The sequence below is a fragment of the Phascolarctos cinereus genome, unplaced genomic scaffold, assembly GCF_003287225.1.
Source record: "Phascolarctos cinereus isolate Bilbo 61053 unplaced genomic scaffold, phaCin_HiC Scaffold_726;HRSCAF=1367, whole genome shotgun sequence".
Taxonomy (NCBI): domain Eukaryota; kingdom Metazoa; phylum Chordata; class Mammalia; order Diprotodontia; family Phascolarctidae; genus Phascolarctos; species Phascolarctos cinereus.
Window position 1 is genome coordinate 380,354,091 of NW_027556098.1, and position 23,708 is coordinate 380,377,798.

Consider the following 23,708-nt stretch of genomic DNA (forward strand, 5'->3'; position numbering starts at 1 on the left):
TAATATGCCAAGTGATTGGTTGCTTTGAAAACATATTCTTTACTTGTCCTCTCTCTGAGCCTTTTCTTGGGCTACTAACACCCAATTCACTCCTCTCTGTCTATTCAGATCCTACCTGTCTTCCAAGGCCCAGCTCAATGGATGCTCCCTCCAGGAAGCCTTCCTTTACTACCTGGGTCCATAGTGATTACTCCCTCCTCTGAACTTCCAGAGCAGCTGGATTCATAATTATAGACTCATAGAACTTTAGAACTGGAAGGGACCTTAGGACACAGAAAATGTTGAATGTTGGAATGGAGAATATTGACCCTGGAAGAGTCATTAGAAGTAGAATGTCAGAGCTGGGAGAGGCCTTAGAACCCAGAATGTCAGAGCTGGGAGGGCCCTTAGAACATAGGATGTCAGAGCTGGGAGGGCCCTTAGAACATAGGATGTCAGAGCTGGGAGGGCCCTTAGAACATAGGATGTCAGAGCTGGGAGGGCCCTTAGAACATGGAATGTCAGAGCTGGGAGGGCCCTTAGAACATGGAATGTTAGAGCTGGGAGGATCCTTAGAACACAGACTGTCAGAGCTGGGAGGGCCCTTAGAACACAGAATGTTAGAGCTAGGCAATCCTACTACATCTCTCTCATTATTGTCGTCATTCAGCCGTTTCAGTTGTGTCTGATTCTTCATGACTCCATGTGGGGTTTTCTTGGCAAACATACTGGTGTGGTTTGTCATTTCCTCCTCCAGCTCATTTTAGAATGAGGAAACTAAGGCAAGCAGGGTTAAATGACTTGCCCAGGGTCAACACAGCTAGCTAGTGTCTGAGCCTGGATTTGAACTCCAGTCTTCTTGGCATTCTATTCACTTCACCACCTACCTGCTCTATATCTCCCTTATCAACTCACTATCCCCCTCTCTGCAGCTTTTCATCCTTCCTCAAACCTTCCATGGCTCCCCCTCCCACTTTCTTATCTGAGAACCTTGCCTTATATTTTACGAAAAAAAACTTGAGGCCATTCTCCACAAACTCCCTCTTCTTTCCTCTTCCCCATTTCCTATATCTTAAGTGCCTTATGCTGCTTTCTCCTTCCTTCTTGTCTCACATGATGAAGTAGTCTCACTCCTTTCTTAGGCTAAACCCTCTGCTCATTCTATCCCATCTCCTCCCACAGATTGTCCCCTCTGTCATCCCCACACGTCTACTTATTGTCAATCTCTTCCCTTAGACTGACTCATTTCCTACCACCCACAAACTTGTCCATGTCTCCCCTATCCTGAAAAAGCCCTCACTTGATCCTTCCATCCCCACCATCATCCTATATATCTTCTCCTTGTAGCTAAACTCCTGAAAGAGGGCGTTTACAATAGGAGTCTCCACTTTCTCTTCTCTCACTCTCTAAACTCCTTGCAAGCTTGTTTCTGACCTTATCATTCCACCCAAACCGCTCTCTCCAAAGTTACTAGTCATCTCGTAGTTGCCAAATCCTTTGGCTTTTTCTGACAGTGTTGATCACTCTCCTCCTTGATAGTGTCTTATCTCGAGGTTTTCAGGGCACTTCTCTCCCCTGGTTTTCTTCCTACCCCTCTGACAATTCCTTCTCAGTGTCCTTTGCTAGATCCTCTTCCAGATCATGCCCTCTAACCGCAGGTGTCCCTCAGGGCTCTGTCCTGGGTCCTCTTCTCTTCTTCTATACCACTTCACTTGGAGATCTCATCAGCTCCCATGGACTTAATGACCATTTCTATGTTGATGAGTCTCAAATCTACCCACGCTGCTCTCTGCCGACCTCCAATCTCACACATCTAACTGCCATTCAGACATTTAGAACTGGATGTCCAGGAGACATCTTAAACTCAGTATGTCGAAAACAGAACTCCTTATCTCTCCCCCTAAACCCTCCCCTTTTCCTACCTTCCCTATTAATCTAGAGGCAATACCATCCTCCCAGTCCCTCAGTCTCACAACCTAAATGTCATCCTGGATTCCTCACTCCTCTCACCTCCTCCCTCCATATCCAAGCTGTTGCCAAGGCCTATTGACTTCACCTTTGCAATATCTCCCAAACATGCCCCTTCTCTCCTCTGACACTGCTATGACCCTAGTAAAGACCCTCATCATCTTTGCCTGGGCTATTGCAATAATTTACTGCAGTGTCTGCCTTTCTTCTCATCTCTCCCGGCTTCAACCCACCCTCTATTCAGCCACTAAAGTGATTTTCCTAAAGTGAAGGTCTGATCATGTCAATGCCCCATTCAATAAACTTCACTGGCTCCCTATGGCTTTCAGGTTCAAATACAAAATGCTCTGTTTGGCATTCAAAGACCTCCATAACTTAGTCCCCTCCTACCTTCCCAGTCTTCTTACACTTTGTGTCCTGACAGGTGCTCTTCAATCCAGTGGCATTTGCCTCCCGGCTGTTCCAACAGCAAGACATTCCATCTCTCTGGTCTGGGCATTTTCTCTGATCATTCCCCATGCCTGGGATACTCCCCTCCTCCACTCTGACTACTGACCTCCTTGGCTTCCTTTAAGTCCCAACTGAAATCCCACCTTCTACAGGAAGCCTTCCCCAGCCCCTCTTAAATTCCAGTGTCTTACTTATTTTTAATTATTATTATTATGTAATATAATACATTATACATTATATATATATATATATATATATAATTTCCTATTTATACTTTATATAGCTTGCTTTGTATAAATTTGCTTGCATGTTGTCTCTCCCGTTAGATTGCAAGCTCCTCGAGAACAGGGGCTGGTATTTTTTTGCCTCTTTTTGTACCCATAGGTACAGTTTCTGGTACATAGCAGTCACTTAAATATTTATTGATTGATTGGTTGATCGATTGAAATTGTGTCCCAAGGAAGTAAAATAAACGATTATCATATTGAGTAAGGGCCAAAGGTGAGATTTAGACTCAGATCCTTTAGTGCTCCTTCCACTGTACCAGCACCATAGGGAGACAAGGCCAGAAGACAGAAAAGGCAGGATAGTGGAGGCAATGATGTAGGAGGAGAAGCTTTGGAGGAAGAGGAACCACTGGGGATAGGAGATCCATGGAGAAGTACTTGGAGTGGGAGGAAGGGAATGAGGGATAAGAAAGAGGAGCCCCAGAAAATATGGAATGATGGGAGAGGGTGAGAAGTTAGGGGAAGAGGAGGAGGTGCCTGAGGAAGGAGAAGGGATGGGTGAGGGAAGATGGAGATGGTGCCTCGAAGGATGGAGAACTAGTGGAGGAAAGGGGTAGGAAGGCAACATAGGTGAGGAAGGGGAGAGAATGTGCAGGGTAGGGTGCTCACCGGGTTCGATCTCACACTCCTTGTCAGCCAACTGCTCAAAGTCTCTGATGATGGCCTTGGCAGCCAAGTGGTGGATGGTCCTTCTCCAGAGGTCACAGTCATACTCGCTGTCATTGTCGATGCTGTCAGGGATCTGCAGCTCCTGGTTCAGGGCCCCCAGGTCAAAGACTACCTCCCACTGCACAGGCTTGTTATTCGTTATGCCTTTGACTACAGCCTTGCAGATAGGTCGGGAGGCCAGGGGGCAGCCAAGCCTCACCTTCTGCATGGGCTGAGGTGATGCATCCCCCTTTGAGGGGGACTCCTGTTCCAGCTCCAGCTCTGACTCAAAGGGACAGGAAGGGTCCTGAGCCGGCGCTATTGATGGGGAATAGACAGAATTCAGGTGAAGGGTGGAACCCAAACAGACAGACAGACATTCACAGAGGAATGTTCAGGGTTTTTTTTTTTTTAAGTCGTGTCTGACTCTTCGTGACCCCATTTGGGGTTTTCTTGGCAAAGATACTGGACAGGTTTGCCATTTCCTACTCCAGCTCATTTTACAGAAGAGGAAATTGAGGCAAACAGGGTTAAGTGACTTGCTCAGGGTCACACAGCTAGCCAGTGTCTGAGGCCAGATGAATCTTCTTGACCCAGTCCTGCACTCTATCCATCGCACCACGTGTGTTGGGGTGTAAGGGAAGGGTGGGATTTTGTGTTTGCTTCCATCTGCTCTCCCTGATTGGTGCCCCTTGGTTGACCACACCCATTGGCCCTGTGGCCCTACCCCCTCTCCCTAGCTGGGACCCGCCCAGTCTTGGATAGCCCTAGTTCCACCCTAGCGCTTTCACACACAGCTTCCCCTACCGGTCTTCTTCCCACCACCTCGCCCTTCTCACCCTGGTCCCCGAGGCTGTGGCTGTCGGAGGAGGAGGATTTCAAGGAGAGCACTGTGTCCCACTGGTTCTGGTCTTTCACCGGGCCCCGTGACTGGCCCTCAGACCAGCGAGGGAAGGACAGGTAGCCTGGGCGTGACGAGGACTTCCGAGGACTCCCCACGACCCTGGGTGGTTGAAGTTCTGGGCTGGTACATCTCGAGTGCTGCAACGGGGGCAGGAGAGTGAGAATGTCAGTCCAGATGGGAGGAGCCGATGTGGAGGGACTCTCTAATGCTAATCATCACCTCCCTCCCCAGCCCCATTCCCGTGCCCCAGCATGCCCTGCTCCTCCTCAACTCTCAGGCGCCCCTTGCCAACCCTGGAAGAAATAGTGCCACATATAACCTAAAACTAGGGAAGATCCATAAAGCAATCTACTTGGCTACAGAGTACCTCAGCAAATTTGTCTTCCATACTCTGTTGGGCTGAGACTAATATTAAAATAAATTGTAATACCTCTTCTGAATAATCACGGGTTATTGACTTGATTTCACATATTGTGGGCTAATAGACTGGAGTATTGTCAGCCAGAGCATCCCAGAGTCCAAAGGCTGAAAAGCTCTCAGCAGCCATCTGGTCCACCCCCTAACAGAAAGGAGCCCTCTCCTCACTATAACATTCCCGACAAAGGGTCCCTCAGCCTCTGCTTGAACACCTCCAAGAAGGGGGAACTCATCGACTCTCAAGGCAACCCATCCCACTCTCTGAGAACGCTAATTATTAACAAGTTTTTCCTGACATCAGGCATACATTTCCCAACTCCCACCCACTGTGCCAAATTCTGCTCCCAAACAATAAGTTTTATTCCTTTCCCCATGTTTTAACCCTTGAAATTCTTGCCGATGCCTGTCATTTCCCCTCAAGTTTTCTCTTCTCCAGACTAATAGCTCCATTCCCTTGAACATCACACTGCTGACTTTTGAGCCTGTGGTCCACTAAAACCTCCAGATCTTTTAAAGGAATTGCTAACAACGTTTACTCTATCTTTTACTTGGAAAGTTGATTTTTTTTCATCCAATGGGTAAGACTATAATACATTTAATTCCTCTGAAATGTCAAGCTATTAAATTTGGCCCAGTGTAGCCTGTCAATATCTCTTTGTCTCTTCACTCAGTCCAGTTCTTCAGAAGTTATACCTCTCAGCTTTGTGACAGACCTGACACAAAAGTATGCCAAATATGCCTTCATGAGGAAGTTGAGAAAGGAGGCACCATCCCAGAATTTAGTCCAGTTCTCTGCCAGTGGTTGCCTGATGATGGCTGGGGGTAAGGGAAGGATGAAGAGGGAGTTTGGGGAGGGGAATGAGAAAGAGGGATGGAGAGAGGAGGAGAAATGAGGGATAGAGAAGAGAGAGCTCAAGAGTGGAGGAGAGTGCCTGAGACACACAGAGTTTCTCCCTAGGATGTCCTCAATGCTATCTTTAATAGCTTTGTACTCAGGGCTGGGAGATGACAGGAAACCTCTTGGGTTTTCCTCCCACACTGCTCTCCTTTCACAAGCTTGTTGTTTCAGTCAGATTGGGATGCTGCCATTAGCTGTTTCTCCCCTCTGGGTCTTTGCTCATCATGTCCTCTGAAATGGATTCCCCACTGGCCCTTTCTATCTCTTAATCTTTCTTTGTCCAGGTCCCAGCTCAGGTACCACTTCCTCCATGAAGCCTTCCTCGATACCCTGCCCCCTTCTCGCCTGCCACTGGAAGTCATCTTTCTCTGTCACTGAATAGCTCATAGTACTTCGTTTGATCCTCTCAGAGGTGGGTGGGGCCTCAGAGATCACAGGATCATCAGAGATGATAGATTTAGAGCAAGAAGGGACCTTAGAAGTCACCTCAACCAATCCCCCCCATTTTACAGATGAGGACATTGAGTACCAGGTTGAGTGACTTCCCTGTTCATAGTCACAGAGTAGTGATTGTCAGATATAGCATTTGAACCTAGCTCCTCTGGTTCTAATCTCTTGTGATGTTGCCTTCTTAATGAGTAATTTTTTTGGAAGTTGTTTCCCCGGTACCTGGGACTCAGCCTGCCACAGGCAGGGCTCTGGAGCGAGATGGTCTAACAGGTCCTGCCCTTGGGTTTTCCGAAGGAGGTAGTTCCCTGCTATGATGGCGGAATCACTGGTGGTTGGGGTCCTGAGGCACGATTTGAGTTCAGGAATCTGGTTGGTGCTGTATGCTCGACGGCGCACAGAGTGATCTATTCATGGAGAGGAGGTGGGTTGGTGTTAGAGACCCAGGGAATAGGGAAGGTGAAATCAGAGGGATGAGTCCATCCTGGAGCCAAGCTATAGGATGTAAAGTTAGAGTCTGCAAACATATTAGAACCAGAGGATTTGGAGATGATCAGAGATCATCTAGGTCCATGCCCCTCCCCTCCCCCACATTTTACACATGAGAAAACAGAGCCTCAGAGAAGATGTTGGCAAGAGTACTGGCTATAGGGTCAGGAGACCTGGATTTGAATCCTGGCTCAAAGAATTTCTCCTGGTTTTACCATAGGCAAGTCTGAACTTCAGTTTCCCCTATCCATAAGAAACGCCTACATATATTCCAAGGGACAATGAAGAAAGTGCTTTATAAATCTCAAAACACTACAGAAACGTGGACCATGATTATTGAGAAGTATTAGGCCCTGAGGTCCACTAACTTTCATTTCTTATCTCATAGAGCTGCTTCCCTGGGCTATTTTTGCTGATAGCAATTGAGAGATATCATAGTAGGTCTACTGAGAGAATATGGTGACTTCCAAGATCTGGATGTTGGTCCTGATTGTTTGCAAACTAACTTGCTGTGTGACCTTGGGAAAATCATTTCACTAACTCTCTGGGCCTCAGTTTGCTCATCTGTCATATGGGAATAATCATCCTGGCCCTGACTATCTCATGGCATTGTTGCGAGGACTCAAAGAGATAGTGGCTGTTAAAGCCCTCCAACCAAGTTGAATGTGCCAATCAAATGAAAGGTAATAAATTACAATAACATCCCAGGTTGTTGTAGTTGATGTAGTCATCTCTGGTTACAAAATGAATGGGTTGAGTGCCTTCAGTGCTTGGGGCAGCCCCAGCACAGCAGATCATCCAACAGACCAGTGATTATTATAAGAACACCCTCTCCAGGTCTGGAATGAAGTGGGCAAGGCTGTGGCTGGGAGAGGCTTCAGTCTGTAAGCTAGCATTGATTAAGGACCTGCTATGTGCCAGACACTGGGTAAGTTGCTGGATTTCAAAACACAGACTATCAGAGACAGCAGGGCCCTTAGAATATAAAATATTAGAGCTGGAAGAGATCTTAGAACATAGAATGTTAGAGATGGAAGGGACCTTAGGACGTCAGACACGGAAGGGAACTTAGAACATGGAATGTTAATGCTGGAAGGGATCTCAGGATATAGAATAGTATAGACAGAAAGGACCTTAAACCTTAGAATATCTGGAAGGGAACTTAGAATGTGGAATGGTAACGCTGGAAGGAGTGCTTAGAACATAGAATGTCAGAACTGGAAAGTCCTTTAGAACATAAAACATTAGTACAAAGATCACTAAGAGATAGCAGGGACCTTAGGCAAGGGTGGGGAACCTGTGACCTCAAGGCCACATGTGACCCTCTAGGTCCTCAAGTGTGGCCCTCTGACTGAATCCAAACTTCACAGAACAAATCCCCTTAATAAAGGATTTGTTCAGTAAAACTTGGGCTCAGTCAAAAGGCCACACCCAAGGACCTAGGCCACACATGGCCTCGAGGCTACAGGTTCGCTACCCCTGACATAGAATGTCATATTTGAGCTGGAAGACACAGAATATTAGAACTCAAAAGCACCTGAAAGATTATCTAGTCCAGACCTGTCAATGTATAGATGAGAACAATGGGGTCCAAAGAAGGAAAACACGTCACCGAAGTTTACACTACAAGTTAGTGGCACAGCTGGAAGGGGTTTTTCTACTGACTGCCTCCTGGTGTTTTCCCAAAGATACTCCCAGGTTCTAAGACCTCTTACCCTCCTCCCCAACTAAAGATACACTTGGGTCAACCCTGCCCATCCCATCCCTCTTGCTCAGGGTCAAGCTGCCTAGGAAAAGGATGTGTCTATAGCACTGACCTTGAACCAGGCTGGCATCTCTGATGAAGACTGGTGTATACTGGCCCTTTTGGGATGCACTGAATGCCAGGGCCTCTTCGCTGCAGTCCCCACTCTCTGGAGCAGATCCCTTGTCCTGGGAATAGTAGAACACAGAGCTCTGGGAACCTGGTGCACTGTGATGATGACTCTGGCCATAGGGAATAGCAGGAGAGAAAACAAAGGTCCAGGGATTGGGAGAGAATCAAGGAGGAATTTCAAGTCATCAGGCGCCCTGCTCAGGCTACAATGCTTTAGCTAAAATCCTGCCTAAGGGCAAGACTAGATTAGCTTCCTTGTCCCCTTTCAGCCCTAGTGGGTCATGTCTTGGGGCTTCATCTTGGCCAAGGAGCTTAGACCCAGGAAAGTATCTGCACAGTGAATCTGGTGCCAACTTTGTTACTGTATCATCACTATCACCTCTTAACTCATTCAACACCCCAATTAAATGGGGCAACAATCTGTCCCACCCCACCCCGGGACACCTTGTACTTTCTCTTCTACATGCTTTTGCTTCTTCCATTTCTTATGCCTTTTTTCTTCCCTTCTACTGAATCCACCCCTGTAAAACCCAGCTTAAATTCCATGTCCTCCGTGAAACTTTCCCTAATCCCAGGTGTTGGTTATGACTTTTTTTTTAGACCTCACCCAGAAATGTGTTTATGGTTCCCTAACACTGTGACAAGTGTGGAATATTGTACATAACTGTACATACAGGATGGAATGGAGTGGATAGTCTCCTTGGGCAGGTCTTCAACCTTGACTTGCAAATTGGACTCCTAGAATCTTGGAGCTGAAAGGAACTTCAGACATTATCTAGTCCGACCCATACTTGTCTGCATTCCTTCCTTGTCTTCTGCATTATGCAAAAACCTTTCCAATTCCATGTAATCACGTGATCAATTCCCCAATGGATAAACAAAGTTTATGAACAGGCAGTTTTCAGATGAAGAAATTAAAACTATCTATAGTCATATGAAAAATGCTACAAATCACTATTGATTAGAGAAATGCAAATTAAAACACCTCTGAGGTACCACCTCACACTTACGAGATTGGCTAATATGACAGAAAAGAAAAATGATAAACGTTGGAGAAGATGTGGGAAAATCAGGACACTAATGCATTGTTGGTGGAGTTGTGAACTGATCCATTCCATTCTGGAGAGCAATTTGGAACTATGCCCAAAGGGCAATCAAACTGTGCATACCCTTTGGTCCAGCAATACCACTAGTGGATCTGTATCTCAAAGAGATCATAAAAAAGGAGGAAAGGAGCCATGTGTACAAAAATATTTTCTGCAGCTCTTTTTATGGTAGCAAAGAATTAAAAATTGAGGGGATGCCCATCGATTGGGGAGTGGCTGAACAAGTTGTGGCATATGAATGTAACGGAATACAATTGTGGTATAAGAAAGGATGAGTAGGCAAACTTCAGAAAAACCTGGAAAGATTTACATGAACTGATGCTGAGGGAAGTGAGTAGAACCAGGAAAACACTGTACGTAGTAACAGTAACATTGTATGATGATCAACTATGATTGACTTAGCTCTTCTCAGCAATATTATGATCCTAGACAATTCCGAAAGACTCATGATGGAAAATGCTATCCACACCCACAGAAAGAACTGACGTATGTATGTATGAACTATTTTCACTTTTTGGGTTTTTTTCCCTTTTGTTCAGCTTCTTCTTTCACAAAATGACTAATATGGAAATGTGTTCAACATGATTGTACATGTATCACCTACATCAGATTGCTTACTGTCTTGGGGAGAGAGGAGGAGAGGCAAGGAGAAAAATTTGAAACTCAAAATCTTATGAAAATGAATTTGAAAACTATCTTGACACATAATTGGAAAAATAAAATACTATTAAAATGATCTTTTATCTTTTGTGATCACCTTGTTTAGCGACAGAATTTCCCCCTAGCCATAGCTTGAGAAGTACCTTATTGGGCTCCCTTCTGATTTCTTTCTTATGATGTGATCACTAATATTTAGGTCACATGTCCATTTTGAGTTTATTGCAGTACATGGTGTAAGATGTAGGACTAAACTAAATTTCTGCCAACCTGCATTCCAGTTTTCCCATCAGTTCTTGTCAAATGGAGTACGTCCCTCAAACAATTGATGCTCTCAGGTCTATCACCCTGAGTTGTTGAGCTCAGTTTTTTTCCTTCTGATTCACTGAAGCATGTACTTAGAACCAGAAGGGTCCTCAGAAGCTATCCATTCTAACTCCATCATTTTACATAGGAGGACATTGAGACCCAAGAGTTGAAGTGATTCATATAGTAAGGTCGTGTAGGGACAGAGGTGGGATTAGAGCTCAGGTCTTCTGACTTTAAATCCAGGGCTCTCTTCCTACTCTGCCATGGCTCCTCCTTATCTAGTCTGAACCTCTGATTGACTTTCCTATTTATGTCATTGTATATTTCAGCAGGAATCCCCTCAATCACATCTAGCAGGGCAATGTGTTATAATGTCAAGAACACAGGATTTATAATTAGAGGAACAGAGTTTGAAACCTGCAGCACTGCTACCTGTGTGAATGTAGGCAAGTTAAAACTTCTTAGGACCCAAGTTTTCTAGTCTATAGAACTGAGGGAATGGTTGGACAGGCTGAATCTCTGAAACACCTTCCAGTGCTAGATTTCAGATTCCCAACAAGTGATCTTCCCATTTCTGCTTTGGAGAGTTCCAATGATGAGGAACTCATGAGTTCCCAAGGTAGCTCATTCTGCTGTGGCACAGTAAATTGTTAGAAAGTATTTCTTTACAACAAGCCTAAATTTGATTCTACAACTTCCACCCTCTGTCCACAATCCTTTCTGGGGGCAGGGAAAGAAGCCTAGTAATAACTGATATATCTACAAACTCTTTAAAGCGTTGCTGTTGTTTGCCCTTTGTTTTCAAAGAGCACTTATGACAACCTGGGACAATATATTGACTGGTACATGAACCGGATTTAAGTGAGACAGAGTTGCACAAAGTCGTCAGCCACACTCTCTCTTCCCGAGTCATAGAAGTCCAGTGGTAGGACAGAAGTCAAGACAACGGGCCGTGGCCTGGGCTGCTGTGGGATTACCTTAGCACCTTCAATGTCTGACCGAGCTCTAAGCTCTCCACAGCACCTGCTTCAGCTGCCTTCATGTTGTTCTCATCTTTCCACCAGGGGAAGTCTTCAAGTGCTTGGGGTAGACACCCCGCTGACTTACCCAAAAGTCTGAGACTTGTTGGCTACCCTCCACCTGACTTAGCCTGTTTGCAAAGAGGTAGTATTGGGTTGTGGCCGCTGTGATGCTGTAGCTTCTTGGAGCTACAAGTGAGAAAGTTGGTTGGTGGGGCGGCCACCAAAGATGGGTGAGCAGGCCTGAAAAGCATCTGTCACAGAAGAGGTGTTACTCCTCTTAGGAGGACTCTTAGAACACCCCATCCACTGTACATCCATAGTATACATACATAATGCTCACAGATATAAAGGTTTACATAGTCACCTTCCCCATTTCCCTACTACCACCTCAGGTCAGGTCCTCAGTATCTCTTGACTAGATTCCCTTTCATATTTCTTTCTTTTTTTTTAGGCAATTGGGGGTAAGTGACTTGCCCAGGGTCACACAGCTAGTAAGTGACAAGTGTTTGAGGCCGAATTTGAACTCAGGTCCTCCTGACTTCAGGGCTGGTATTCTATCCACTGCTCCACCTAGCTGCCCCCTAGATTCCCTTTCTATTCTAGTCTGTACATACATCTCTTCTGCCAAAAGAATTTTCCTTAAGTGCAAACCTGACCATATGCCTTCTCTACTTAACCCACTCCAGAGGCTTTCTATTGTCTCTAGAATAAAAATATAAAATCCTCAGTTTAACTTTCAAAACCCTAAAAAAAATCTGATCCTCAAACTTTTTTATCCTTATTGGTCTTTATTTCTTTGTCTGTTCTCAGTGACTCAGACAAACTGGCCTTCTCTTTGTTCCTGATTCATGACATTCCATCTCCAGGTTCCACGTCTTTGTACTGGCCATGCCCCACGCCTGGGATGCCATCCTCTTTCCTTGCCTTCACCTCATAGAGTCTCACTCTTTCTTAAGATGAAGCTCAGGCACCACCTTCTGCATGAAGACTTTCCTGATCTCAGATTGTAGCCCTCACTGCCAAAGAACCTTAAATTGAACTACTTTGTGTGTATATAAGTGTGTGTATATACACACACACACACACATATATATATATATATATATATACACACATACATATGTATATATATATATATGAACTTTATATTTGTGCATATATTTGTTATAATCCCTGTTACTCATTGCTAGCAAACATTGTCTCATCCTTTATATTTGTATCCTCAGAGCATACTACTGGGCCTGGCACATAGTAGATACTCAATAAATATTGGATGATTGATTTTCTTTTCTTTTCTTTTCTTTTTTCTTTTGGCTAGGCAATGGGGTTAAGTGACTTGCCCAGGGTCACACAGCTAGTAAGTGTTATGTGTCTGAGGCTGGATTTGAACTCAGGTCCTCCTGCCCCAACTGATTTGATTTTAATCATTTGATCCTCACAATGACCTTGGGAGGCAGTTGCTATTATTGTCCCCATTTTACAGATTAGAAAACTGAGGCAAACAGAGGTTAAGTGACTTGCCCAGTGTCACACAGCTAGTAAGTGTCTGAGGCTGGATTTGAACTCAGGTCTTCCTGAGTATAGGCCTTTTCTCTATCTGCTGTACCACTTAGTTGACCCATAGTTGTAAAGCTAGTAAGGGACAGAGCATGGATTGGAACCTGGGTCCGTATGATCCCTAGACCAGTGATCTTCCTAGTACTCCACAATGACTCTAGCTCCTCTTCCTCTCTGGGACAGCCTCTCTTGCAGTGATGTACTGCAAGACCAGGTAATGCTTGTGTTTCTGTCATGGCTAAGTGACCTCTATCCATGATCAAAGGGCAGGCAAGACTCCCTCCTAGAAGAGAAGGAATGTTCCTTAAAAACCAACCAACTAAACAGAATAAGATGAAACAAAACTGGAAGGGCTTCAATTCAAAAGCAAAGAAAGAAGTTGCTGAAAAGGAAAAAAGGAAATCCTGATGTATGTCAGGAGTTTGGAGGGCAGAAGAACATGATGCAGAGGAGAGACTCAAGAGGGATGCTGGAACATCTGAGATTAACAAACAGAAACAAGCTGTCTCTTCTCTAAGCAATGATGCCATGGATCTACAAGCACTATCAGATGGGAGACCCAGGAAAGGGCAGAGGAAGAAGGGACAATAAGTGGGGGCTGATAATCCTCTCATGAGCAATCCAGAGGTAGAGAGGTCTGCCATCTTCTTGGGCTATGCATCCAAAGTATGACAGAGAACCTCCCAAGACTAGACAAGAAAAATAAATAGTAACAAATTCTAGTGATTCATGTGGGGAAAATGATAATGATAAAGAAATCTAGAAAGAATTTCTGAGGATTATAAAGTCTTGGGCACGTAGCTGGACACTTTAGGGATATAAATTGTAGTTTCTTCACTGCTGACTATTTAAGGCATGGGTTTTAAAAGAGAAAAGCAGATTTGGGAAGTGAATAATTGGTCACAAAAGTGGTGACTGGGAAGGGGATTTGGATTTCTGAACCACAGCATAAAATATAGGAATGACATGCTCTTGACTAAGGATGGAGCATAACTAAAAAAGGTTGGTAAAAATGTGTTTGTCTATGGTCTTGCAATTACAACCAAAAGAGCTTTTCATTGAACATGATGGAGAGGAACCTGCATCAAAATAGGCTCTACAGGGTAGGAAGAAAAAAGAATAGTAGTAGAGGTATTCACAAATTCACAAAGGACAAAATCCAAGGAATAAACCAACGGTATAGTCCATGGTCTCAGATGACTTCACAAAAGTACATGAAGTGTGAGTAACAAGCAAAAGAAATGAGAGATGCTAATGCATTGAGGAAAAACAGACTTCATTGCCATCACTAAGATATCTTGGTGGGACGTGATCTCTGAGTGAATTATGGATGGAAGGACATACCTTATTCAAAAGGAACAGGGTAGATAAAAGGGGGAAGACATTGAATATTAAGAAGAAATTTTCTGTGAGGAAATACAGGAACTAGAGGTGGGGCACATGGTGGAAAACAATCAGGTAATGATCGACTGGATAAACAAAAATACTGTTACTGGGGTATACAACAAGATCATTGAGATGGGAAAAAAGAAATAGACGAGGAGTCTGGGAAACAGATCATAAGCCTGCCAAAGTAGCGTGATACAGTGGTGATAAGGAGCATCAATGAGCTGGACACCTAGCTTCTGGAGTTTTCTGTCTGGTTTAAGTAGAACAGTTAATGTTTTATTGACCAATTCATAATTTCATCCTTCGAAAGGTGGAAGAACCAAGGGTGAGAACGTCTAATCGAAGGTTGATCTGTACTGAAAAGGATGAACTGGTTGCTGGAATCAATGCAATGGGAACCTTGAAACAAAGTTAACTATTTGAGAAAGAGGAGAAGAAAGCTGTACATAGGTTGCCATGCATCCTGAATTTTAGTAGAACAGGGTTCAAAGGAAGTGATCCTCTCACTCATGTCTGATTTGGTAAGACTACATGTGGTATACTGTGTTCAGTTTTGGGTGCCAGAGTCAAGGCAAGACCTACTTGGAGAGTATCCAGAGAGGTCAGTTAAGAGGATGCAAAGCCGCAATTAGGATCATATCATATGATAACGATGTGAAAGAGCTGGGGATGTTCATCCTGTAGCAGAGAAGACTTAGAGGAGACATGGAGCTACCAAGTATTTGAAGGACGGTCATATGCAAGAGGGATTAATTTTGGGGTTTTTTGGCCCCAGAGCTAGAAGCAAATGGTAGAAGTTGCAAAATAGCATATTTAGACTTGGAATAAGAAAAAATTTCTAACTATCCTAGCCATTCAAAAGTGGAATAGAAGGTCTTAGAAGGTAAGGAGGAAATGGGTTTCCCAACTCTGAAGGTTTTTAAGCGAAGGCTAGATACTCATTAGATGTAGGGGGAATTCTTGTTCATGGCTGGGTTTTACTAGAAGGACTCTGAGGTCCTAACTCTAAAATTCCATAATTAAAATTTTGAAGACAAATATTGATTTGGGAAAATGCAGGGAGCCAGGAATGATGGGGGGTTTCCAAGCGTCGTATCAGAGCTAGAAGAATCTTAGTGATAATCTAGTCCAACTCTATCTTTTCAAAGATCAAGAAATCCAGACCCAGAAATAATAGGTGAATTACCCAAGATTGCAGCATAGAGCAAAGATTCAAACCCCATTCACCCAATTCCTAGTCCTTCTTTCTCTTCATATCTTCCATTGGCATCCATAGCTCTCCTAAGGATTTGAATTGGTCTGACTTCTCCACCCTCAGTTTTGTGTTGAATGTAAACAGTTGTACTGAGGACTAGGGCAGAAGGAGTACTACATCCAGGTCAAAGAAGAGTTGTCAAATCATAACATTTTCCCATCTGTACCTCTGGCTACTTACAACTCTGGAGCCGGGATGGTAAGTACAGTTACACATGATGCCATAGCCCACCAACCGATCTCCAGGGAAGAGGGAGCTGGAGTTGATAGGTGAGATTAGGACTTCCATGCTCTCTGGAAAATTCCATTCCACACTGACATCACTGAGAACAGGGGCCATGGCCTTCTTCAGAGACTTGATCATCTGTAGGAGGGAAGGAGCAGAAGCCATATTCAAGGGCATGCATGGGCATAGAAACTGGCAAGGGATATGCACAGGAAAAAAGAAGGCATCATTTTGGGAACAGAATACACAAAATATGGGGGTGTGATGATGGAAGTGGCAGCAAGGATCTTTATGTGTGGATATATCTTTCTTAGAGCGAGAACAGAGTATGTAAGAATAGGAAAGGACCTTAGAACTTTAACTATCAGAGCAGCAATGGGCCTTGAGGCACAGAATGTCAGCACTGGGGGAGATTGTAGAACATAGGATGTCAGAAGTGGGAAAGATCCTTAACACAGAACATCTAAGTAGTAGTAGACCTTAGAAGATAGAACGCCAGAGGTGGGGGAGACCTTAGAACATTAGAGCTAAAATGGGCCTTGGAATATCGAATATTAGAACAGGTAGGGATATTAGAAATCATCTAACCCAAAGCCTTCATTTTAATGAGGAAGATATTGAGGCCAAGAAAAGTGAAATGATTTGTTTAAAATCAGCTAGTTAGTGGCGGTGTTAGAATCAGAACTGAGACATTGGGACTACTGGTCTCTTAGGTTCTTTCCATGACATCACACAGACTTTAGCTCTGAGGATGTCACCAAAATCTGGAAAGCTTTCACCTGCTTATCTGTTACCGTGGAAATTTATCCAGAATGGTACCTATCCATCAACTAATTGCATGTGTAGTAATCTCTTGACCCCCCCACCTTGGGGCATTCTCATTGGAATTACAGGCAAGTACATGGAAGCTTGGGGCAGGCCTTCTCCAGTCTTGGGTGTTAGAGAGGCCCTTATCCCCACTTCAGACCAGGCATGGGCATTCTCAAATGACTTCTTCTTGGTCAGGATGACTCAGAGGTTCCCACTGCATTGTGATGAAGTCTTTTATGTAGCTACTGAGGCAGAACTACCTGGAGGTAATAAGGGGAAATCTTAGCCCCTAGCCCTCTTTTTCTTGGAGGGAAGGGGCAGGCTGTTGGATTGAGGATGGGACAGCAGTGAGCTGCATTCTCCCACCTGGCTACCACGTGTCTGTGAATGCATGGCACCTCTGTTCTTTTTGTTTCTCTTGTATTTATTCCTTTCTCATCTTAGATAAGTGAGTGAGAAGATAGAATTGACCAGATTTTGACCTGGTGTGGTGAGGTCCATCCGGACTCAGTAGTAAGGACTTTCAGAGTATCTGTGTTCTATAAAGTTTCAGACCGATTGACCAAAGAAACAAATCATCCACTGGGGATCACTGCCTTCAGTGAACTTGGTGGGTACTCTTCAATGAGGGAAAAGGACTCCTAGGCTTAGATGTTGCTAAATGACCTTTGACCCAATATGTGGTCTACATTTGTGCCTTAGGTTTGAGCCCATTCTCCCTAGGGATTGAGATTGTGCACAGGAGAGAGTACAGCCTTAGTTTGGGGGAATGTTTCATAACATGTCAACTGACTGACTGACACTGGTGGAGAACACATGATAGGGGCTCGTGAATGACGGCATTTAAGAGTCACTACTCAAGGTTCTCCTTAGAGCGTGGAGGGGAGCAGTGGTCATCTCCCTTTTGCAGATCCAACCTGCCAGTGTGAACTGAGAAAGTGAGGGCAGAGGGGATACTCCATGTGAGAGCTCATTAGGGATGAGTCTGGCTCCTCTGCATTTGTAAGGACCAGCTGAAGAGATTCTCTACCTAGGACTTTCATTATTGAATACATAGCCTAGTTTCAGGGATCCATTGAGAGGGGCCTTAGAACATAGACGTTAGAACATTCTCAGCAACTTCATACCAAAACAGGGAGAATAATCCTTGTTCTACTGACCTCTTGGAGAGTTTAGGAGGGAGCTAAGCATTTGATTAGAGGCTAAATGCAATAGTATTTGGAAGAGTGAAAATTGGGGTTGTTATTGTCACTCAGATGGCTGAGCCAGTCTCACGTGCACACTGACCCTCAGTATCTTCACTTGAAAAATGGGAATGAGAATCACCAAAGGCTGCCCCAGGACCTTCCCTTCAGAGAGGAGAGATATCTGCCCCATCCTCTGAGCTCCTCTGAAGGAGTTGACACCCCCTTCATCTAAGAAGGTAGGCTGCCTGGTAACAATAGGCAATTGGTCTGACAGAATGGCCTGAGAGGAGAGAAGGAGAGAGTGGAAAGGATAGAGTGGAGAGGATAAGAGAGATGAGGGAGGTAATGGAGCTCGGGGTCATGGTGGCCCTCCAACTTACCTTGGGCTGGAGTCTTTCTCCTTGTACCAGGAACTCTGCACTGCCTTTAGACACAGCTGCCAGCCCCTGCACCAGCCTTGGACAGGCTTTTGGACCAATCCCAAAGCTATAGCACCTGTTGGAGATAGAAAGGGAGGAGTGAAGCTGTAATTCCTACTTCCTCCCTTTTCTCCCTACCACTTAGGGAGAATCAAGCAAAAACCTCCCTGGAAGAGAACCTTAGGCAGACTTTGACTGCAAAAATTTTTACTTTAGCACTAAATCATGTGTAAGATTAAAACAAAATTTCTCAGCACCAGATACACATCTCTCTAATTTTCCAAACCAAAATATCTGCTCCTCATTCCTTGGTATACTATCTCTCAGATTCGAATGTAAGCTCTTTAAGGGCAGGGGCTGTCTTTCAATTTTGTGTTTGTATCCTCAGTTCTTAGTACAATGCTTGGTATATAGTAAGTCCTTAGTCAATACTTTTAAGTTAATAAAATCATTCATTCATTCATTCATCTAGCACCCCCTATGTAGAAATGCAAGAGCAAAACAGTCCCTGATCCCAAGGAGCTTACATCCCACAATTTAATATACATTGAATTTACTGAATGAGCAGAATACCATCAAAATCTAGATCTTCCCTGTGCATTTTCAGGACTTCTCTGCCTGGGCTTCCCAGAACTTGTCTTTCTAAACAAGCCTGGATCCCACTCCCCCACCCCCTCCTCCCAACTAACCTGGTGGTGAAAGCATGGCTTCGTATCAACTCCAGTACTTTCCCTGTGTTGCTGACTGAGCCGTCTGTGAGAAGGAAGAGTAGGCGTGGGTGGCCTACATGTATGGGCTGCCGGGTGACCCACTTGAGTGGGGACAGGATGTTGGTGCCACCCATGTCAGCCCGAAGATGCTGGATGTTTTCACATGCAGCAGTCAAACTCTCCTGAAAGGCAGGAAGAAGAGAGAGATTCTCTATAGAGGGAGACAGAGACAGAGAGAGAGAGAGAGAGAGAGAGAGAGAGAGAGAGAGAGAGAGAGACAGACAGACACAGAGACAGACACAGAGACAGACACAGACACAGACACAGACACAGAGAAAGAGACAGAGGCAAAGGCAGAAAGACCTTAGCAGTCAACCAAAGGTTGATCATTTCCTAAGACTCTTGGAGACTGACATATAGATTCTCCCTGGCTTCCAAGACTTTTCTGGTCTTTGGGACCAAAGTCTACCTTTTCCATAAGCAGATTCATTGAATCATTGGATCATAGATTTACACCATGAAAGGAGCTCAGAGATAATCTAGCCTCCCTCACAATTTACAGATGTAGAAACTGAGGCCCAGAGAAATTAAGTGCTTTGTCCAAGGTCACTCAGATAATTTGTAGGAGAGATGGGATTTGAAACCAGATTCTCTGACCTGAAGTACCATGTCCTTTTCACCATACTATGCCACCTCTCTTATGTTAGAATATTAATATGGTACATTAGTACAAAGAATGTTAGAACACAGATTGTCCCACAAGAAAGACACCTTAAGAAAGGCATAGCCCAACAACTTCATTTTGTAGATGAAACTGAAGCCATGAGAAGTGAATGGTCTTGGTAGAGACAGAATCAGTAATCAAACCCATGTCCCCTGATTCTCAGGCCAGTGTTCCTTTCTTGTGGGGAGTGGTCAGACCTCAGCTGTGAGGCAAGGACAAAGACAAAGCAGATTCTTGCCAGGAATAAAGCACCTTCCTTTACCAACCAATTCTTCTCCTGAGAGAAGCCTAGAAAATCCCACCTCTTTCAATCAGGAACTCTACTGCTTCACGCTCTCAAGCTATCATGTGCCCCCAGTGGCCAGGTTGACAAGCTGACTCAGAAAACTTGGGGGATGGGAAACATCAGCTAAGTTTCCTCTTTCTTCCAAGGCTTCTCCTCCAGAAGAGCTTGGAAGCCAAGATCTGATCCAGACCAGGGTCAAGAGGATCAGGTCTCTGAGCTGTATAGAGTAAGAGAGAGATAGAGAAGTTGTCCCAACAGCTATCATCAAAATCTCTTGGACTTATCTGGGACCTTTAAGACCCTGTGAGGCATGTTTCTGGGTGTGGAGGCCAGTATTCCCTCCTCTCCAAAGACCCCCCCCCATCTGCCTTCCTCTCCACACTATTCTTAATACTTGTGGCTCTTATAAGCTGGGTGACATTGAGCAAGTCACTTTAACTCTCTCAGTTGCATTTTCCTCATCTGTAAAATGAGGCAGTTGGACTGGGTGATTTCTAAGTCCTTGCCAGCTCCAAAGTCTATTGCAAGACCATTCCTGTCTCAACCATTCTGTGTTCCTTACAGATCAGCATCCTGTGGTCCTTCGGCCCCACGACCCTTCCATGCTGTGCCTTGATGCAGCTACACTGATTGTCCACCCCACCTCCCCCCAGTTATCACGTGTCAGGCCCCACGTGGCTCACATTTGTGCATTGCTTTGTAGCTGACAAAGCATTTTATACAGATTATCTTATCTCATTATATGCTCACCAAATAACCCCCATGAGTTTGGCAGGCAAGTATTAATGTCTTTGTCATACAGGTGAGGAAGCTCAGGTACAGAGTTCAGTGACTTTCCTAAGGTCTCACAGTGAGTTGGTGGCAGAGCTGGCACTGAAACTGAGGTCCAGGCCCCATTTTTGGTCCATGACATCCCAGTTGCCTCACTTGGCCTAGAACTTGTGATGGAACTTCATGTATGTAAGAATGAGAACAACCTCATTTAAAACGGACAGAGCCAGTAGGGCCATGAATTTGAGGACTATACAACTTTCAACAGTTCCCTCAAAAACTCAACCCCAGCACTTGACTTGTGATCACAGATTTAGAGTGGGAGGCAACTTTAAAGACCATCAGGTCTAGTCACCTCATTTTTCAGATGAGGAAACTAAATTTCAGAAAACTTAATCTACTTGCCCGGGGTCACACAGCTGGTGTCTAAGGCAAGATTTGGACTCAGCTCTTTTTGACTCTATGTCTATTTATTGTGTTACTTAGCTAAAATAGCTCAGACCAAGTCAAGTCAAGAAGCATGTATTAAGTGCCTACTATGTGTCAGATACTGTGCTAAGCACTGGAGATGCCCAAAAAAAGCATGAAAAATTGCCCTTGCTCTCAAGGAGCTTACAAAGTCCTTAACATTCAGGTCTTCTCCTCTCTTCCTTACTGTTCAGTCTGGTGGGGGTCAGTCGCATTGTCTCTTACCTCGCTGTAGACCTGACTGGAAGGGAATAAGGTCTTAAAGGTGGAGCCAAACCCAATGATGTTGAACAGACACGTTGGCATGAGACTCTTGAGAATGAGTACCAAGGCATCCTGGGTAGGGAAAAAAGGGCTGTTAGAACAAGAGATAGAGAACGTTGTGAAATGCAAAATGGATGACTTTGACGACATTAAATTGAAAAGTTTTGCACAAACAAAACCAATGCAACCCAGATTAGAAGGGAAGCAGAAAGCTTCCATTTTTTTTTCACAGCCAGTGTCTTTGATAAAGGCCTCATTTCTAGAATATACAGAGAACAGAGTTGAATTTGTAAGAATACAAATCATTCCCCAACAGAGAAATGGTTGAAGGATATGAATAGGCAGTTTTCAGTGGAAGACATCAAGGTTATCTATAGTCATGTGAAAAAATGCTCTGAATCACTTGGTTAGAGAAATGCAAATCCAAACAACTCTGAGGTACCATGTCACATCTATCAGATTGGCTAACATGACAAAACAGGAAAATGATAAATGTTGGAGAATATGTGGGAAAATTGGAACACCAATGCATTGTTGGTGGAGTTGTGAACTGATCCAACCATTCTGAGGAGCAATTTGGAACTATGACCAAAGGACTATAAAAATGTGTATGCCCTTTGACCCAGCAATAGCAGTTCCATCCCAGAGAGATCATACAAATAGGAAAAGGACTCACATGTACAAAAATGTTTATAGCAACTCTTTTTGTGGTGGGCAAGAATTGAAAATTGAGGGGATGCCCATCAATTGGGGAATGGCTGAACAAGTTGTGGTATATGAATGTAATGGAATATTATTGTGCTATAAGAAATGATGAGCAGGCAGACTTCAGAAAAACCTGGAAAGACTTGTATGAACTGATGCTGAGTGAAATGAGCAGAACCAGGAGAACACTGTAAACAGCCACATTGTGTGATGACTGACTTGATAGACTTAGCTTTTCTTAGCAATGCAAGGATCTAAGACAACTCCAAAAGACTCATGATGAAAAATGTTATCCACGTCCAAAGAAAGAACTATAGAGTCTGAATGTATATGGAAGCATACTATTTGCTCTCCTTTTCTTTTGTTATTTTGTTTTGCTTCTTCTTTCTCATGGTTCCTCCCATTAGTCTTAATTTTTCTTTATATCATGACTAATGTGAAAATATGCTTAACATAAATGTATAAGTAGAGCCTATATCAGATTGCACTCTGTCTTGGGGAGAGGGGAGGAGAGAAAGGGGGAGAAAATTTAAAACTCAGAATCTTATGGAAGTGAACATTGAAAACTAAAAATAAATAAATTAATTATTAAAAAAAAGAACTTTGAGGGTCAGTGTCTGGCTGACATAGTTTGGACACAGAATAGCCATCCTTCTGTCCTTTCATTCCCAACAGTTTGTTTCCCTCCCTCAGTTCAATAGAGGAAACAGTTACTGACAATGCCAACTGTCCAACAATGGAATGGAGTACTCTTGCCTTGGCATGCTAGTGAGTACCTTGCCACTCAATATAGTCAAGCAGGGAATAGGATTGCAGAATTTGGGGAAAAGCTAGACAAAAAGTCATCTTCAGTCCCTTCCAAATCTAATAGTTTAAGGCTCTAAAGTGCTAGTGTTCCAAGATTCCATGGTTCTAGGAGTCTATGATTTTAATGGTAGAATATTCTATAATTCTAATGTCCAGGACACTGTGATTGTCAGGCTCTAAGAGCCTCTGGTTCTGAGATGATAAGGTTCAAAGAATCTGAGATGTTAATGACTCCTATCTAGTTCTTCAAATACTTGAACATAGCTATTGTGTCCCTCTTGCACTTTCTTTAGACAAAACACTCCAGTTCCTTCGATGGATGCTCATCTGGTATGATCCCACAGCTCTCCGCCATCTTGGTCACCCTCCTCTGAATGCTTTCCAATTTATCATTTATCATTTTGAACACAATTCTTCACATGTGATCTGCCGAGGACAGAATATAATAGGACTATCACTTCCTCTTCCTTCCTGGACAATATGCTTCTCTTAATACTAAATGCATTAGGTCTTTTACCCGCCACATCATGTCAATTTCATTGACTCAGATTGAGTTTGGAGTCCCCTAAAACTCTAGGATCTTTTTCAGATAAACTGCTGCTTAGCCAGGTCTCCCTGAATCTTATGCTTGATTTTTTCTTTTTTTAAATTAATTAATTTATTTTTATTTTTTG

The 23,708-nt window shown here is 43.9% G+C and overlaps 1 protein-coding gene across 3 annotated transcripts in view; it reads right to left on the reverse strand.

Moving 5' to 3' along the window:
- The window catches only part of VWA5B1 (von Willebrand factor A domain containing 5B1), a 131,066-nt gene that overhangs the window by 33,512 nt on the left and 73,846 nt on the right, over nt 1-23,708 (reverse strand). For 2 of the 3 annotated variants that reach the window (XM_020973183.2, XM_078145641.1), the window contains 8 exons: nt 21,484-21,594; nt 18,989-19,191; nt 18,261-18,375; nt 15,839-16,021; nt 8,305-8,473; nt 6,221-6,405; nt 4,172-4,373; nt 3,294-3,650 (listed from right to left, as the gene is read on the reverse strand). In XM_020973183.2, the coding sequence (XP_020828842.1) occupies nt 3,294-3,650; nt 4,172-4,373; nt 6,221-6,405; nt 8,305-8,473; nt 15,839-16,021; nt 18,261-18,375; nt 18,989-19,191; nt 21,484-21,594 (1,525 nt within the window). The remainder of the gene's footprint in view (nt 1-3,293; nt 3,651-4,171; nt 4,374-6,220; nt 6,406-8,304; nt 8,474-15,838; nt 16,022-18,260; nt 18,376-18,988; nt 19,192-21,483; nt 21,595-23,708) is intronic. The other variant, XM_078145640.1, reaches the window with a different exon arrangement.